At 46.9% G+C, this 18,897-nt stretch overlaps 1 protein-coding gene across 1 annotated transcript; it reads right to left on the bottom strand.

Annotated features, from left to right (window-relative positions):
- Positions 1-645: 645 nt before the first annotated feature.
- On the bottom strand, positions 646-18,436 carry FBXL18 (F-box and leucine rich repeat protein 18). Its single transcript, XM_017734089.1, has 4 exons — positions 18,217-18,436; positions 15,810-17,350; positions 12,932-13,150; positions 646-1,102 (listed from the first exon to the last, which is right to left on the bottom strand). Exons 1-4 carry the CDS (start codon positions 18,367-18,369, stop codon positions 946-948), a joined length of 2,070 nt encoding a protein of 689 aa, XP_017589578.1. The 5' UTR covers positions 18,370-18,436; the 3' UTR covers positions 646-945.
- Between the last annotated feature and the right edge of the window lie 461 nt (positions 18,437-18,897).

Genomic DNA, 18,897 nt, shown 5'->3' with positions numbered 1-18,897 from the left:
TAAATAAGGCAATATGAAAGTGATCCAGACCACTACTGATGCCTGAGGAAGTTCTGTGGAGCAGAGAAGCTGACTGAAATCACACTGTGAAAATACTTCATAACATCTCTAAAATTAGCATGAACTCAAGGCATGGGATATAAGGACAGAACTGGAACACTACATTCCTATCTACACTGCAAGACAGACTGCATATAAATCAGATCTGAGCCTCAACTTATTCACTGTAGGCACCATCTACCCTAGGACAAGGATTTCCAAGAGAGCTGAGAACTTCTTCCACCAGACCAATGGAAACAGCACCAGCAGGAACATACCATGGTCAAGGTGTTAATGACCTTAATTTGTTATCCAAAAAAAAAAAAAAAAGAGTCCTTGTGGTACTTCTCAATCAAAAAAAACCCCCAACCCTTTAAATATCTGTGACTGCACGACTGTGACTACAAATGCCTACCTGTAACATAGAAAAGATGTGATGCACTTCAATCGAGCAACACATTTTTGTGCCTCTGAGCTGGCCTAGGCTTTCTACTTTGCCAAAAACAGACCGAAGCAAAGAATGATTTCCACCAATACCACAAAGCACACTGCCAACATACACAGGGGCCCTTGGGACAGACACCAGGGGACACAGGGGAAAGAGCATCATTAAGTCAGTTTCTCTTACCTTTAACTTCAGTAAAATAACAAAACAATTCATATTAACCACAAGGAAATACTCATCATATTCCACAAGCCTTTGAGACAGGATTTTCAGATGCAAGCAATATCCAGTAGATGTTTCCCCATTGCAAAGAACCAGCTTTTTTTATTTTGCAACTGCACCTGGTTAAAGTGATTGTACAGCATCCAGTGAGGTGGCCAGGAGCCAAGGATGGGCAATCCAGGCCAGCAAGAAGCTACTCCATGGGTTCACGCTGACTTGTCCTTTCCATGCTGTGACAGTCACCACCACAAATTGGGAGGTTCCTCAGCCACTCTGCTTTTAAACAAGGTAATTTCATCCAAGTGCCGCATGGGGACATCTCTGATGACCTCTGTCAAGTCCTCGTGAAGCAGAGGGAAAATGACGACATTTAATGCAGGGCGTTCTGCCTGGAAACTAAATCAGATACAGGTTATTAGCCAAGGAAAAATACCAATTCTCCAGTGCAAGGGAAGGGGATGGCCTGGGTATCGATCATGCAGGATGGGGGCAAGGAAGGGTTGTTCAGAGGAGGCAGGAGGGGCAGCTGGAACTCCAGGTCTTCCCGCTCTCTGTCAGCAGGGAGTTCAGGCTGGGTTTGCACCCCTTTGCAGTGAGTTCTGCTAAGCTGGCACAAGCCCCAATTACACCTAAAATCGGGGGGGAGGAAGACATTTTAAAAAAATTAATAAAAAATAAATCAAGACGCGCACAGAGATCCCAAGAGCTTGGCCCAAGCTGGGCAAGGTGCTCAGCCATAACAATTTAAACCACCTGCAAACTAGAGGCAAGTTGCAGAGCCATTAGGAAAATCAGGCCAGAGCAGTGTCAGGCATTCCCTCGGGGCTGAGCCTGGGATTATCACTTCAGGCTGGGTTGTTCTGCATGCAGAGTCTACACTCTGCAATTAGAGCATAGGCAAGTTTAGAAAGCTCAGATGTGCAGATAAGCATTTAAGTGTGCTCACACTCACACACTGCAGCCTTCTTTTTAATCCAGGCTGCAGAGCAAAGGAAGAGATTTGCAAAAGTTAAAGCCATTAAACCATGTAGAAAGAACCGTACAGAAAAAGCCCAAGTGCCCACCAGCAAGCGCTCTACATGACAGCAACCTGTGAGGAAGAGAAATAGTATTACTCAGTGCAGTATAACAGGAGTTCAGTCTTTTACAGCTGGGGGGGGGTAAAACTGTAACATAATTACCCTTAAGATGAAAAAGGTTTGTGACTCTTAGTCCTTTGCCACCAACACATTTCCTTCGAAGGTGTGACAAGGACCTCTCAAGGAGGCAGAGTCACGCTGGCAGCACCAGTCCCTGGAGGCTGAACCAGGCTGTGTTGGGTCCAAAGAGAAGCTCACTGCTCAACAAACTTAGACAGGTGTGTGACTGGAAGATTCCCAGCTCATCTCTAGCTCTGAAATGGCCAGATTTCTGTCAGAGAGGGAATGGCTGGAGATCCATCTGCTGGAAACACGCATGAAAATCCCAGATAGCAATACAGCCAACTGAAGAAAGGAACACAAGAGACTGGCACTTCCTGGGAGACAGAAAGGACATTCCCAACCACAAATGATTTGGAGTAGAGCTGCCAAAAACATAGCAGAGAAACTTCCATTCCCAGGCTAGCTGCTCAGCTTTGGTGGTTTGAATTAATTTGCCTGAACCTAAGTAGCTGCAGGAATAAGAATTTCCAGCAACAGAACTACCTGGGGCAATTTTATATCTCTCTGCATCACAGACCTGCCCTTCATGCTTCATGCCTAAGGGCTGGCAGAAAAGGACACGGCTCCTCGAGTGGATATGGGGACTTGTGTCAGAGCTGTGCAGTTTCTTACTTCCACAGCACTGCCCTCAAGAAATCAACCAGCAAATAACTGCTGATCTGGGAGGCAGCTGGTAAAGTCTGCAGTGAAATCACATAAAATACAGTCAAATGTCTCTTTGATAGTCCCTGCTCTGCCTCAGCTCTTCATGTTTCTTATCCAACACCACAGTCCTGCAGAGAAAATCATGTTAATCGACCAAGTTTACTCAAGTTCAGCAAGGAAGAAACTGCCATTTCCCCACGGGAAAGAAACCTCTGCTTCCTTCTTTGTATATAGACTCTCCCAAACTGGACCTGAGTGCTGCCTCCTCACCATGTACAAAATTGTAGTTTATAAGCAGCCTTTACATGTAGCTATAAAAACAAGAACCCAGACAAGTTTACATGATGAACTGCCACCGAGACAAGTGAAAAACCCCGACGCAGTAAGTGTCCCTCCTAAGGAGGCTGGTTTTATACCAGGGGCTTGAACTTGATCTTAAAATAAGAGAAAAAAAAGAAACCTTTGTAATTTTCTCCCCCCCCCCAACAGGAAACTGTATGTTACTGCAAACCTTGTAAATTCCATACCCCAGCAAGTTGACGCCGGAGAATTCTTTCCATGTACAATTTGCGTGATTTAAGAAAAAAAAAAAAAATCAAATGCACATGGTTCACTATTATTCTCAGCTAAATGTGCGTGCAAAGCCTCTCCTTTAACTGCCTGTTAAAAACACCCTGATTTTAACGAGCAGCTGTCATAATGTTAAACTGGGATTAGCAGTTCCCAAAAGCAGCCTCCCTCTGCAATCTATGCTCCTTTAGTCCTTCCCCGGAAGGCAATTCCTTTCTTCATACACCTGTCCAGGTGGGCTAGATTAAGTGAGAGGCACTTAGAGCACTAGTTCGAAAGGCCCCAGGCATGGGGAGGAGATAACAAGAAGGGGAAGAGAGTGAGTTAATGAGTTGCAGAACAGCTCCTGTAATCTTCTTGAGGGTTCTTTCCTCATTCCACACCTGGATGGACTTCAAACTCCATCCACCTCTGCAAACGCATGGCTTGTAAAATTAAAACCCGAAGGACAGAGAAGGATGTTGACCTGGGGAGACAAAAGAGCTGCAGTTTCAGACATGAAGCCCTGCTTTTTTTTTTTTTTTTTTCTCCAAGGGAGAAAAGCCAAGGATATGCTTGCCTGCTCTCTCCTACAAAACCTCCAGACTAAACTCATCATGATTAATTAAATGAAAGCAAGTTTTCTAGGCAACTGACTAGCAGCCCCTTCAAAACAGATCCTTTAATCAGAAACAACCACTGGGATAACAAAGAAAACACCTCCCCCCCCACTTATATTTTCCAGCATAACCGCTGGTCCAGCAGCATCAACACCAAACCAACAACCACCCAGCGGGAATTTCCACAAGGTTTCTGAAGTGTCCTCATGTGGATGTGGACACAGAGCAGACCTGGCCTCAGCAGCTGGTTGGAATCATCCATGGAGCTGGGAAAAGAACGGTGAAGCACACCCTGTGTCACAAATTCCTCCTGGCATCAGCAGAGGTACAGCGTCTCTCTGCTCTTAAATCTTGAACTGGTTGTATGTGGATGAAAGGGTTAAGGATGCTTTGCTATTTGTCTCCAGAATTATCCCAGAACAGGTGTGGACTGGACACAGTAAGGTTATTTTCAAGTGAACAGCTTGGTAAATAGCCTAACACTATGCTCTCAATTACTTCCAACCACTGTGGCAGCATCCAATATGTAGGTCAGGGACAAAGTCAAAAAGAAAGAGAAAAAGTCTAAAGCAAGGCTGCACTTTGATCAGATTTCCTCGATTTTAGCAAGACGAAAGAGTCCCTCCCAGGAATGCAGTTATCTCCTGGCAAACATTGACATGCCTCTCCAGAGAGGACAGTGAGTCCCCAGGAGATTCCACCTGCTGATAGATCCAAAGGGTAGCCCAAAGCCATAGGGAATCTCACCAGCCAGCCTGGAAGGATGGATTATACCCGCCCTGAAACCCTCTGCACCACAGACCCTGGAAGGTGACAGCTCTCTGCACTAGGTGCTGCTCAAACTTACCTTCTTTACTTGTAAGGAAAGGATAAGGCAGTATTTGGGGCTGAAGAATGTACTTCCCCCTTGAGATTTCCAGAGAAACCCAAGGAAAGCCCTAAGCCAATCAGACATTTCAGCACATCCCACTTCACAGAAGCTGGCAAGCAGGACCGAGGGCACGCAAGGTGGGATAATTAAGCACTGCCAACAAAAGCAGCACACAGCAGATAAAGTGAGGAAATACAGTGTATCAGGAGTGGATCAAGGGCAGATCTCTGACCTCCACAAACCCAGCTGAGCTCATGGAAAAAGAAGCTCTAGAGAAGGAGAGGAAGGAAGGAAACGAGAAGTTTGATTTGGGGGAACAGAGCACAGCGGGGACAGAGCAGATGTGGACTCTGGTAGGCACAACTTTTACAAATGCAAACCAGTCTCTGCTGCAGTCACACACCTTCTCCCCTCTATGTTTTAACCTTCCCCACAGGCTGATGAAGCTGTTTTTGGAGAGCTGCAAGTTTCTCAAGAGCAGAAGTTTCAGACCAACTCACTTTTTATCCGGTATGCAGCTCTCCCGCCTACATGCACAAAGCCCTGTTAATCCTCTGCCAGGCACAGCCTGTTTTCACTGGATGACTTGCTCACACCTTGAAGTTCAAGTGTGGCATCTGTCTTGAAAGCTTCAGCCAGCATACCTGAGCCAGCCTGGAAACTCCCTTCCTGAAGCACGGCACGGTGGAATGGAGGAAGTGCCAGGACAAGCTGGAGCAGCAGGCAGCAGCATGACCCAACACACACACACACTTTTCTCATCTTCTCAGGGAAGGCCAGGCAAACACTTAAGATTTGTTTCACTGGCCGTGCCCTGACCTCAGTACCAGGGAGCTGCAAAGCTCTCCTTGCTTACAGTGACTGCCAAAGAAGCTTCTCCAGAGCACCTTCCAAAGAAGATTTGGCCTCGCCAAAGAAACTGCAGGTGGGATTCTCCCAGGCCCCTTCCCCTGGGAGCAGGGAGAACCTTTGCCTCCCACTCATCTTTCAGAAGCCTCTCAGGGGGATCCAAAGCTTCCCCACACCGACTCTAAAGCAGATCCATTCTTTAGTGCCACTCTCTCTTCCAGCCCTGCCAGAATGCCAGGGCTGAGCAGACTTCGTTTCCAAACCTCAGAAACGGACTTGAAAAGTTCCCAAGGAAAGCTGTTCAGATTCCTCTGGCTGCTCTTAACTCCAAACAATGAGATATTTTTGCTATAAAGTGTTTTCCTTTAGGGGTGTCTTCCATCCCTTCATGTCTATATGGACAAACCAACATTCTCCCAAAGCTGCTGATTTTCCCACACTAAGTCCCATCACTACAGTCTCCAACCTGAGACCAAGGGGTGTAGATGGGACTCTGAAAATCCCTCACACACATCATTGCCAACCCTCCCATTATCTTCAACGCAGCTTCTTCCTCTGCCACTGCATTGAGCCACAGGGAAGCAGCAATAACACATCAGACTCATCCTGAGCCGAGGCAAATTACATCTCTCTGCTGTGGTTTCCCTGTAAGGCATGAATGGCACTCTGCTACTTCTCCTGTGAACTGAGGTTTGTATCAAACACGCCTGCAGACTGAGGTTCCTACATTATTTTGCCAGCTGAACTCTGCATCACTCAAATGTGACCGGACAATTAGAGGGGGAGGGAATAAGAACCCAAAGAGCGATGCCAGAGCGCCCAGGACACGTCCTAGGGGAGTGCTCTGCCAGAGCAAGCTGAAAGTTATTTCCTAATCTCTTCCACAAATTAAAAAGCTACTGCAATAACTGCTCAATTAGATTTATTTTACTATGGAAATGCTTTAAAGCTGCAGTTAATGCTTCCGTTCAGCCTTTTACACCCTCATGAAGAGAAAGCACGACAGTGCTATTCCAATATTATTTCTCAGCCAAGACAGAGAGGACAATCCTTGAAAGTTATTTCATGCACAAACCAATCGGCCCGCTGAGGAAGGTTTCAGAACTGAATTCCTTTCAAAACACATGAGCTGGCAGTTAGAACGAGCCATTTGGGTCAGCCACAGGAATGCATTTAAAGAAGGGGGTTTGTGAGTACCCCCAAAAGAAGATAAATTAATATGGAAAACTGGGGATGGTCCCACAAGCCCTGCTGGCTTGTAAAGTATTTAAACCCACCCATAAACAACATCCCTGGTGGAAGCAAAGGTGTCTGGGCCACACCTCATGCATTCAACCTTCGACAAGCCCGCCAAGGAATCCTTGGGCAACGCAAGCCGACAAGGATGCAGTTTGTTATTCAGTCTGTGACAGAATGATTCAGGGGTTTCCAAGAGCAGGAAATGAAGCAGACAATGAAAGCTTGAGCAGGATGCTAATGATTCACTACACCAGCCTGGTGATACATTAAGTCCTCTGCAATCCCACTTGTGCAGGGCCGGAGCCCTCAGCACGATGGGGCTGGTGGGGTGGGATCAGCAGCCACTGCCGGCAGCTCTGGGACCAGGAAAGCCAGCAGTGTACAGACAGGGACTTCTTCAAGGTCACAAGGAAGAGAAGGTGCTGAAGGGATGTAAAACCAGCTTGAAAATCTTGAATAAGCCCTAGGTGCTCACAGCAGCTTTTTGCAGTGTCAATAGGACTGCAGCAGTCGGGTGGACAGTGTGGGAGTGACACTGCAGGACTCGGCTGAATTCAAAGATGATCTTACAGTCACCTACTGCCCCTCCAGCCCCCTCCACCCCCTCTAACAGTAGAAGAGAGCCCCAGAAGGGATTTTCTGAGGCTGAGACCACAATGAGAATCCAGGCAAGCAGAACGTTTCAGGGATATCCAGGGCAAGGGGGAATATTTAGTCCTGGGGTGAGCAAAAATTCATCTGTGATAGCTCAGTCCTGTGCTAAATGCCAGGAGAGGGACTGGCTCGCTCAGCACTTTCCAAATACTCATTTTCAGCCTTGTGGTCCCACCTGGAAGCCCTGTTTCTGCAACTGAATCCCAGGAGGCTGCTTCATCCCTTCTGCAAGCTCACAGCTCTCACAGCCACACAGGGCCACTGGAATCAGCAGTTTAAGAAAAAGGGAAGATCCAGCCAAGAGTTTCACATTAAAAAAGGACAATAACAAGCATGGGGAAATTTAGGTAATGCTGCAGAAGACTGAACAGGAGGATCTAATTCAGACTGAAAGCTCTTCCTAGAAAGTGGCAGGAACCTTATAATGAAAGTCACTTCAAACCAAGCAGTGCTCATACCTGATATGGGCACAAGGCAGGGTAAGTTTGTGTTTCTCTGAGTTTAGATCCCCAGAACAGTGAGATTGTCCTAAATGAGAAAAATTCTCTGCACTTTCCAGCACTGGTTAATCTAAGAGTGACCTGAGTCACAGAATCACGGAATTGTTTAGGGTGGAAAAGCCCCCTAAGACCAAGCCCAACCATTCCCGCAGCACTGCCACGGCCACCACTGACCCATGTCCCCAAGTGCCACATCCTCATGGCTTTTAAATCCCTCCAGGGATGGAGACTCCAGCACGGCCCTGGGCAGACTGTGCCAATGCTTGACAACCCTTTGGTGAAGAAATCATTCCTAATATCCAACCTAAACCTTCCCTGGCACAACTTGAGGCCATTTCCTCTTGTCCTGCCCCTTGTTCCCTGAGAGCAGAGCCCAATATCCCCCTGGCTGCACCCTCCTGTCAGGGAGTTGTGGAGAGCCAGAAGGTTCCCCCGAGCCTCTTTTACTCCAGGCTAAACACGATCAGCTCCCTCAACTTCTCCTCATGGACTTGTGCTCCAGACCCTTCCCCAGCTCTGTTCCCTTCTCTGGACAAACTCCAACCCCTCAGTGTCCTTCTTTAAGTGATGGGCCTGGAAGTGAACCCAGGATTGGAGGTGGGGCCTCACCAGTGCTGAGTTGCTCAGGTGCTTTGCAAAGCCATTTGCTGGAGAGAGGTACCAGTGTGGCTGGGGAACAGGGGCAGAGAGCTTAGGAGGGAACTGCCATGTCCTCACTCTGACCCTACACGCTGGGGGGATGCTGCTCCATGAGCCCAGGCAGCCCCAGCCCTCTGCACCACCTCCTAACAGCTCCCAGACTCCAGGAATTTACAACAGCACTTTTGGGAGACGTGAAAAGCTGAGCCCAGCTGCCCACCCAGCACCCCAAAACACACTCCAGCTGCACCACGGTTTCTCCCTTGGGTTCCATTTCTATAAATCACAGCTAGCCTCTACGCCTTGACACTTTCCCCCTTCTTCATGAAGAATCCCTAACGATGCTGTGTTCTCAGATAGTTTTTTGTTTTGCTTTGGGGGTTTTTCGTTTGTTTGTTTTTATTTTATTGTAGCTTTCTTGATCTTTTTCCAAGGTGTTTTTGCAAGGACTTTTCACTGGCTTGTATTGTCTGGTGTTGTAGAGTCCTTGAAATCACTACAATGATAGGAGCTATCTAAACACTTCAGCTAAAACCGACAAAACTCTAAAGGCACACAGTGGAAAATAAAAATCTGTCCTTGAAGCCAAGGGGATATTTGCTGAAGCATTTCCCATCCCCTCGTCCAGCCTGTTTTCTGATGGTGAACTTCACCAGGAAAGCAACTTCTCCTGCACATTTGTGAAGTGCCCACTACCCACACCATGTAGCTGTGCAAGCCTGAAGTCATCCAAATTCCTTGCCCGAAGGATTTTTGGGGCAGAGACATACACGCATATAAATACGATTATTTGGTGTGCAGCCCGTTGGTAAATGGTGAGACCTTCCATGGGTCACAGCTCCATCTACTGACTCTTCCACAAAATAACATTGTGGAAAAGCTTGGGAAAGCTCCTGAAAGGCTCATCCCCTTGGACCTGCCTTTGGACACACGGGTCTGTGCAGGAATTTAGAAACAATCTCAGCACAGCAGCTCAGCCCAAAAAGGCGAAGCAGATTTACCTGTTCTGCAAAGAAGCCTCTTGGCACAGCAGCAGGTCTGGGGTCACGCCTGAACCTACAACCACATGCCCTCAAATTGTGGTATTTTAGTGTTTGTGGAATTAATGCTTCAGTGGTTTGAACAGAGGAGTTATTTAAACAGTGACAACACGTGCTTGGAGCTGAGCACTCCAGCAAAGTTTGGGTCCAGCATAAAACGGAAAACATTGTTTTCATTGGATCTGCTGCTACATGAAGTGTGGCAGCAGCTGAGCACCATGTGATGGGGAAAAAAATGTCAATTTACACAGAAACTGAGACAAGACCACCATCACATGTGAAACCAGTGGAAGATCAGGGAAGTGAATATGGATCACTCAAGCCACATCTCCCACTCTAACCACTACGCACTTCTTATGTGCGGAGTATCTCCCTGAAACATAAAGGAGCTCACCCCTCCCGTTCACACTGAGGGGAAAAGAATAAAGAAAAATACTGCAATGATTTATCTGCCCAGAGGGAAACAATCTTTACAGTCTTCTCTACAGCTCAGAGGAGACCTTGCCCTTGCAAGCCTCCTGTTTGCTGATGAGGCTCCAGATGAGCCCTGTTCTGCTTATTGTGTTTCATTGCAAAAGAGCCACATCTGAATCAGAGGCTTTTAATGACTCAAATACACGAATTAGTTTGTCCCAAATAGCAGTAAACTTCAACCAGAAACTGCTCACCAGAAAGCTGGACACCACAGGGCCTGGTTCAAAGCTGTCACAAGACTCAGAGACATGAGAACAACTCTCTTTTCAGGCCAGTGGAACAGAAATACATAACACTAACCTCCTTTTACAGTAAAAAGGGAGAGTTTGAGAAGCAGTTCAGGCTTTAAGCCATTGCTGTGATGCAGCAGATTTAATTCCCAAGCTCCCATCACCACACCCTGTATATTCACCATCTTCCAGTACAATTCCACAGCCGAAACCAGTCTGTTTTCCCCAGGTAGGTTCTGGCCTCTTCTGTTACCCAAATGCTACTGTTCATCCGCACTTGAAAAAGTACTGCCCTGCACTACATTACATTTTCAAGCCCTCTCAGCTCTACCTTCTGCAGCAAACTCCTGATACATGCCCAGCCCTGGGTCTTTCCCATTCCCACTCACATTTCTTCTCTTTTTCAGAGGCACTGGGAGAATGTGAATTGCTTTGGCCCCATCTTGCTGTTCAAAGCCATCTCTCAGCCTAAACACCACCACCATAGCCCTAAAACAGGAACTCTGACCCTCAGTGGGACCTGAGGAATATGGATCGATTGCCCCAGCTCAAGAAAGGGAGCAAACAAAGCCTCAAGGTCCCTCCTTTCACCTCCTCCTTCCCACCCACTCTCCATGTTTCACACGAAGCATCCACACACATTCCAAGCAAATGGAAAAAAATAAGCATCAATCACCTCATTTCATTCTAGCACAAGGATAGATAACTTCCAACTTGCTGCCTGATGTAAAACTTGGATTAAAGAGTCACCAGCAGCATGCTTTTAGAGGAAGCCATGCTGTGTGAATTGGAGCCTTACCCACAGGTTTAAGCTCACGCACAGATTTTACTGCACATCTCTCTGCCTTGGAGTAGCAGACAAAATGCAGTAAAGAGAAAGTCAATTCCTGACCCCATCCCAAGGCACATTTGTGCAAGGATGATAATGGGATCTCTGGAGAAGTCACGTGGTTAAAGACTTGCTGATGGCTCGTGGAAGACTCCAGGCTTTGCTTACACATCGTTTTCTGTATTTTGTTCCTTCCGTTTTATTACTAGAGACAGTTGCATGAGAACGGGATCGTTGTTGCTTAGGAGAGCATCTGCTCCCACTGCTTATCCTCCTCCTGAAGTCATAATCTTACGTGACATCAAAATCGTTTCCAGAGCCACCAATTACAATGTCACAGAGGATTATGACTTCAGGTGTAGAATTTGCAGTGGGAGCAGATGCTCTCTTCAGAAAAAAAACCCCAAAACCCAACATTCAAAAAACCCTGTTTTCATACAAGCGTCTCTATTAATAAATTACAAAAGAAGAAAATAAGTTTGACAGCCAGAACTGTCGCTAAATATAAAAATAGTTTTTAACATTTCCACGAGGCATCAGCTGCTCTTTGGAAAGTTCCCAGGGTTTAGACTATAGAGGTAGAGAATGTAGTGAGAATCAAGTCCATGACAGAGAAAAAGAGAGAGAAAAGACTGCAGAATGGTGTATTTCTGCTCAGTAAGTGGACATTAAAATTTTGGGCAGTGCTGCAACGGCACCTCAGAAGGGAGGGAAAATAAAAAACAGGAACTGGGGATTTTTAGCTCTTTCTAAGGATCCCAAAAGCACAACTGAAATCAACCCAGAAACGTTTTTACAGATATGAAGCCCTGTGTAAAACAAACTCAAAGAATCCTTGTCGCATCACAAGGAATTCACTCAGTTGTTTCCAACAATCCCTATCCCAGAAGGACACAGAGGCTTTCAGAGGCAGGAACAATCTCAGGAGCAGTTTGGTAGGGAGCTAATATAGTCACAGCCTTCTCTGGATTCGATCCACGGAAACAAGCCAAGTGTAATAAGTCAGTTTGAAGCTGGAGGAAGGCTGGGAGGGAGGAGCACCCTTTAGGATGCACTAATAATGCCGTGTGATTTGAAATTTTTATTAGAGCTTAACAGGGCACAGCAACAGTAGGTGACAAAGAAAACAGACTGAAGGCGGGGAAATAGCCTTCTAGAAAAAAAGATAATAATGGAAAGTCTGCTGCATGGGAAATATTTTGTAAGATGACTGCCATTATTAGAAGATTTCCAAATGCCAAGCGTAATTAAAAGCTCTCTTTTCAAATGCAGTTCACGGCTCACACACAAACGTTTCCCACCACGTGAGCCTCAGAACGCTGCAAGGGGCCAAGCAAAATGCATTTAAGAACTGCCAAACGTGCAAAGGCATTTTGTACCAATTCTCCCCCCTCACGCACCCTCCGAAGAAAAAACCCTTCACAACAACCCTTTAAAGGCTTTGAATTGCGCTGCCAGGGGATTATCAGTAAGTGACATTTACAAGTGATTAGAGGACAGAGAATTATCTTAGTCACTTGTGGGAAAGGAGGAAAGCTTCAAGGTCAAATCTCTCAGTACTTAAAATGTCGGCAGATGTTTTGTTTACACAAAAAGTGTCATTTGATTTATGATGGAGCTTTGCATCCAGAACTTCAACTTGGCCAACGGAACCGCAGAGAACATGGGTGGGAATGGAATCAAAAATTCATATAATACCTTCGAATATTGCACTGATTCACTCTCATTAAAGTAAGAGGCTGGCTTATGTGCCAAACAGTTACACATTACCTATTAGCTCCTTGGAACAAGAGCTCCAAGCCATATAAACCTTGGCAAGCAAGGGAATGGAGATAAATCTTCAAAAGCTCCAGAAATCCCACATCCACCCCTTTCCGCACTCACCTCCGGACAATGGACTGCTGGAGATTTTTGCAAACGGTAAGAGATTCTCCCATAAACATGTGGCACATGATGACCTCAAGGCAGTTGGCCATGAATGACATCACTGCATCAGACTGCAGAGTCCCGCTCCGGGAGACGATGCAAAGCCGCTGGAGAGAGGAGCAGTGACTCAGTGCCTGGAAGAACTGGGCGCCTGCACAGAAGTATGGCTGCTCCAGCCTGCAGGAATAAACAAAAACAAATCAATGGGCAATTCATGCCTGGGACGATCTCAGACAAGAGGGAAAGACACAGCACATTCATGGGGGGGCTGGCAAACGGATCAAGAAGTGCCTCCAAACCTGAAGGACAAGGGCACAAATAGGCAGAAAGGCCCTAAACTGCAGAATTCTGGCGCCCCCAGGGAGTAACCCTGGAGTAACCCCAGTTTTGCAAGCTTCCCATGAAGTATGGTGGGTAAGACAAGCCTTGGATCTAAGCAGTAGATCCATTCTGGTCTTACAAGCACAGCCTGGATTCTGCTACCTGACATCTACCAAGCAGGTGATATGGATTTGGGCACCTTCTCCTCCAGTGTACAAACACTGCCCAAACTGGTCATATCTTCAGTTTACTGCCTGGGGAGAAGCAGGCATGAAAAACGCACAGTGCACAAAGAGTGATGCAGAACTGGGGCCAACACAGTGACCACAACCAGCCCTGGCAAAGGATCAGAGCTACAGCTCTCCCACAGGAAGAACAACTACCATCAACTCAACCTTTTCCTTAAACACCTGGCCCAGGGAAGAGAGACAGGATCTTCAATCGCAGCGACCCAGGGGGACAACAAAATGACATGGTGAAGCCATACCTGGCCAACAAGGGATCTGTGTTTTAACCAGCAGCATAAGTGGGTGATTCCCTCACAGAAACCAGCCTGCTGGGAGCTGAACCTGCTTGGGGCCCATGCCACCAGGAGAGTTCATCTGCTTAGTGCAGATTTACTACCGGGCTTCAGAGCACTTGGGAATCTCGGTCATTGGGTCAGGAAAGCCAAGAGCTCCAAGAAGGTTAATCCATTAGGTGATAACAAGCTGTCGGGCCCAACCTGATCTGGATAATCCCTGCATAGGCTTTGTAATATGCAGGGGTATCTCAGCAACTTAATCCTGTTAATTGATAAATTCTGTTTCAGCCTCAGTCTGCGACTGCTGTCGGGTGGCATTGCCTGAAGAGATCCTAAGAGCATATCAGCACTTTCGGTAATAAGCAAAAATTCATATTAGGAGAATGGGAAACCTTTAATTTTTCAACATCATTATTGGGGCACTGTAAATTTAGGACAAAAAGCACAGAATCTCCAGGATCCAGGTTTCCAGGTGAATCTCTGGGACACACCAGCCACACCTGCAATGCTGCCCTTCACTCGCTAGATGGCAATGTTTCTTTGGAATAGCCCCTTAAACTTGTTCCTCTGCCTGGAAAGCTAGGAAGGGAAAAAAGGGTGGAAAACAGCCGGGAATTAGTCAAATCGAAAGGAAACTGCATTATCAGGAGGAAGTGCTAATTTCTAAAACCATCTTAAGCCAATATAAAATCTTAGACTTTACTCAAAAAAGAAGAGTGACAGCTTCCACCCAAATGCAGTACAAGGAGACAGCCCTGCTGCAGCCTGCATATTCCGGGCTCTGTGCTGCCTCCCATCTCCATCGCTCTTGGCCTCCATTTCAAAGCCTCAGGAAGCTACAGGGCCTAGGATGAGCAAAGCAACACTGCACACCCAAACCTCCTTCCCTAGCCCTCAGTTCCTCCATGGCCATTTACTCTCCTGAAGATTAAAGAGACATTCATGTAACCCAAGACCTTGAGCAACTGAATTCCCAACAGCTGTCATCCCTTGGATGAGAGACCAGCACACTCCTCCGCCGTTATAAATGGGAAGTGGTGGAAAATTCAAACCTTCCTGAGCTGTTTTAGCCCCACTAGCTCCCTTCACTATTGCAGTGGATCAGGAACAGGCACACAAACAGCAGCCTCAGGTGATAAGCAGTGATTTCAGCCACGGTAACAGAACTGTGACCTCGCTGTCCCAACTGCACAGCATTTTGGACCTGTTTGTGAGCAAAGGGGGGCAATGGGACTGACAGGTTCTGCAGTTTCACTGAAAGAGGCTGATTAAGGGGGAAAAAAAAAAAAGGAAAAAACCCATCTCTCTACAGTTGTAACATTTGCGTTCATATGGACTGATGCAAGGAAACCACCACAGCTTCCCTTCACAAGCACATTTCGGCTACCATGAAGCTCCTCTCTGCACTCTTTAGGACCAAACCTTTGGTAGGATCCTTTAAATCCTATCAGGAGAGGAACAACAACAGGACAAACTCTAAATCTGGAATGTTTTCAGTACATTATAAAGAAAAGAAATAAAAAAATAAAGAGGCGAGATTTTCATACAAACCCAAGGCAGAAAAATATCTCATTGGGAAACCTAAAGAAAACTCCCCATTATCTGGACAGTGTAGGAGTCTCTTCCTTCCTGGAAATTTAAGAGATGTGCGTGTACACAAAGCCAAAAAGTCAGCAAAGGCACGTAGTATTTAACCAGCCCTGACAAGCTGCTAACTCCCAAATATGCAGCATACACTCTTCCTTATCTAAAAGGAAGGCAGTCACAGCACTTTTTGCTCCTAAAGCCCTGGCTAAAGGGCATATCCTGAGCCCTCAAGGACAACATGTGATGCCTTCCCATTCTCCACAAGTCAGGAAGCAAAATACCCCGTTTTCAAGCCATTGAGGTTACTCTGGACCAGAACACTTTTAACAGTAGCCACAACAAACACACATCACATTTCTGGAGATCCACAAACAAAATGGGAGATGTTCAAGGGCAGGCCCTCACCTGAGATCTCTCAAACACTTGCAGTGTTTCAGCATGTCCATGAGAGCAGGCATATAGACCACCTTGCCCATCATGCCCAGGTTGGCCAAGGAAAGAGTCCGCAGGTGCTGGCACTGCAGCCCGATGTTGATGAGCCCAGAGCCTGTGAGAATATTTGGCAGCTGTGCTAAGGTGAGGCTCTGCAGGTAAGTCAATTGGCTAATGGCAGCCACCTCTGAATCCCCCACACTCTGTGCTCGGATGCAGGGAGGCAACGAGTTCCGAATTGCTGGCTCGTTGCGGGGCATGGCTGAGGAGAAACTGGACCCAATTATCTCCAAGGTTTCCAAAAATCGGAGGCTTCCCATCAGAGCCCAAAACACTGAAGACTCAATCTTCTGATTTGCCTGGTCCCCTAAGTTCCTTGGATATGTCTGTATCCCAATCCGAACTTTCCTTCCAAATGTTTGGGGCACCACATTAGGTGTGGTGGGAGGCTTCTCCACACTTGCAGCAACATCTGTGATGGAGCAAACTGGTAGTGCTAAAGAGAGCAGGTGCTTTAGCCTGGACAGGAGCTGGCACAGGTGGTTCCCTATGCTTTCAGAACTGTGGTGGTGAGCTGCAGACAGGTTCAGGTGTCTCAGGTTGCAGCAAGACACTACCAGGCTTTCCAAAATGCTGCTGTCAATGTCATCTTCCGCTTTCCGAAACAAGGACTCCGGGGCCAGACAGTGAACGCAGCCACTGAGATTCAAACTTGTCAGGCTTTTAAGATCCTTCCCACCATTAATGACCCTCTGGATTAGGTGCCCACCAGATAAGGTGCATCGGCTAAAGCTGAAGTAGAAAGGGTTGTTGAACTTCAAGTGTTGCAGGAGCCCAGAGCCGTTAATCCAGGCTTTGGGCAGTTGTAAAGCATCCAGACGTACATTTCGAGCCATGGAGTCCAGGAGGTTTTTGGTGGCTCCCGTCTCCGCAAAGCTGCCGGGGGCAGAGATGAGGAAGGCATGGAGGTTCTCAGGTGTCCGATCACTCAGCACTGCCAAGTAGAGCCTCACCACCTCCTGATTGACGTAGCCAGGAGCCAGCCTGGCATAGAAGATGCGGAGGTTCTGGTAATGGGGCACGTTGCTCTCACCCACCATCAGCTGCCCAGAGAGCATAAACCCCTCCCGCGAGCGATCGAGGATCTCAAAGTAAAGCAGCAGTTTCTCAAGGCTGGTGCAGCACGGGACAACACCGTATGAGGGCGTGTAAAGGGTTTGCTTCAGCTCCAAAACATGGCTGAGGGTGGCTTTGCACTCACTGCTCAGCTGGCTGGCATCAAACCCCGGGTTCACGTCAATGGCCAGGGAGCGCAGGTGCTGGAGCGTGGAGAGCATCTTGGAGAGGCGGAGAGAGGTGACATGGCAGCCAGACAGGTTCAGCTTGACCAGGTTCTTGCACCGTGTTACGTGGTCGATAGTGGAGCTGGGCAGCCAGTAGCACCCGGCCATGTTCAGCTGGTAGATCTCCTTTCCAATGTCCCTCATCAGCTGCTTCACTTTGTCTTTGTTTACCTGCACCCAAACAAAACCACATTCAGTGAGATATACAGCAAAGGTGGGCACTGTCTCGGTTTCCCAGCTGGAGATTGGGATAAGAGTGGCTGGCACTTGGATTACATGGCTCATCCAAAGGTTTGGGGATGGCAGCACAGCCTAAGAATTATCACACTGCTGGCAGCTCAGTCTGCCATGCTTTGGACTCTTAAGATCACACTTCCTTTTCCTTCTGCGTTCTACATTATAGTCTGTTCAGCAGCTGAGAGTGGAAGGGAAAACCAACTCCATTTTCTACCAGCAAAGCTATTTCAGCAGAACTGGCTATGTGCAGAAGCTCAAAAGAAGAATGTTTCCATTCTTCTTCTTTCGGTTTCCTCTTTTGGAAATGAGCAGCAAGGGCTTCCCCTTGCCTGCACTGGCTGATGCAGTTCCCATTGAATATATCACCCTTCCTTCCCAAGCTTTATTTTTGTTATAAGATGCACACAATTTCTGGCTTTGTTGACTGCATGCCTGACAGCAGCAACATGCACAAGATTTTTTTGCACAACATGGAAAACATACTTTGAGAAAATGGTAACTTTACACCACCACAGTTACAAATGGAAGGTCATGTTTACTTTCATTTTAGCTTCCAGAAATATGGAGAAGTTAAGTTTTCACTGACAGTATTTTACATAACTAAGGGAACACACAGCTGTTCTAACAAAGCATTCTGGAAAATAAATGCTTTTATAAAACAGCTTATTGTGTATTTGATTTCAGAGTTCAGGAGCAATCTATTTATGCATACACATTGGAAAGGTCTACTGTTTGGCATTGTTTTTCAGAAGTCAGATTTGTCCTCACAGCTAACAGAAGAAGCAAGCTACTCTCCCCACCTTATAGTCCTTCTGAAGCAGAACTGTATGTGTTAGACTCTTGTCAAGGCAAAGTGTTGCAAGTTTCCTGCAGGTTCTCCTAACATTCAGGACCAGGTCTGTGCAAGGGACGTAGCTGAGGATGTGCAGAAGGATCTCATCTGAGAACTCCATCAAGTTGACTCCATTGCTTTCCTCCTCACTCTCCTCACTTATGACCTCCTGGAGGCAAAAAAAAGAGGAAAAAGAAAAGGAGAATATGGAGGTAGTGCAAAACTTCACACGAAGCCATGATACTTTCGCTTGGTCTTTCACCGTTGGCTAACATTTCCATTCATTGCACTTACTTTGCAACTGGAAAAGTGACTGTCCATGAGCCTTTCCTAAATATATCACAGCAATCTCTTTCTACATCCTTCCTCCAAGCTCCACCCGTTTCAATAACCTTAAGAGTTATATAACCATGCACATACACATATATATACGGCTACATATATCTGTTTACACATACAGACACACACCAACACTGCAGTCCAACATCACCCACAGCTCTTGTGCAACACACTCACACCTTAACGGCGAAACCACAGCCCAAACTGGCACTAACGCCAGGGCAGCTCCTGAGGGGAAGCGGGGCTGCTCCACCTCACAGCCCCTGGGAGCCCCCCGGAGACACACGGCGAGGGCGATTCCGGCGTCCCG

Source organism: Corvus brachyrhynchos, unplaced genomic scaffold, assembly GCF_000691975.1.
Source record: "Corvus brachyrhynchos isolate BGI_N302 unplaced genomic scaffold, ASM69197v1 scaffold5, whole genome shotgun sequence".
In the NCBI taxonomy this organism is placed as follows: Eukaryota; Metazoa; Chordata; class Aves; order Passeriformes; family Corvidae; genus Corvus; species Corvus brachyrhynchos.
The sequence above is the reverse complement of the archived record's forward strand: the minus strand, read 5'-3'. Positions and strand labels throughout refer to the sequence as shown.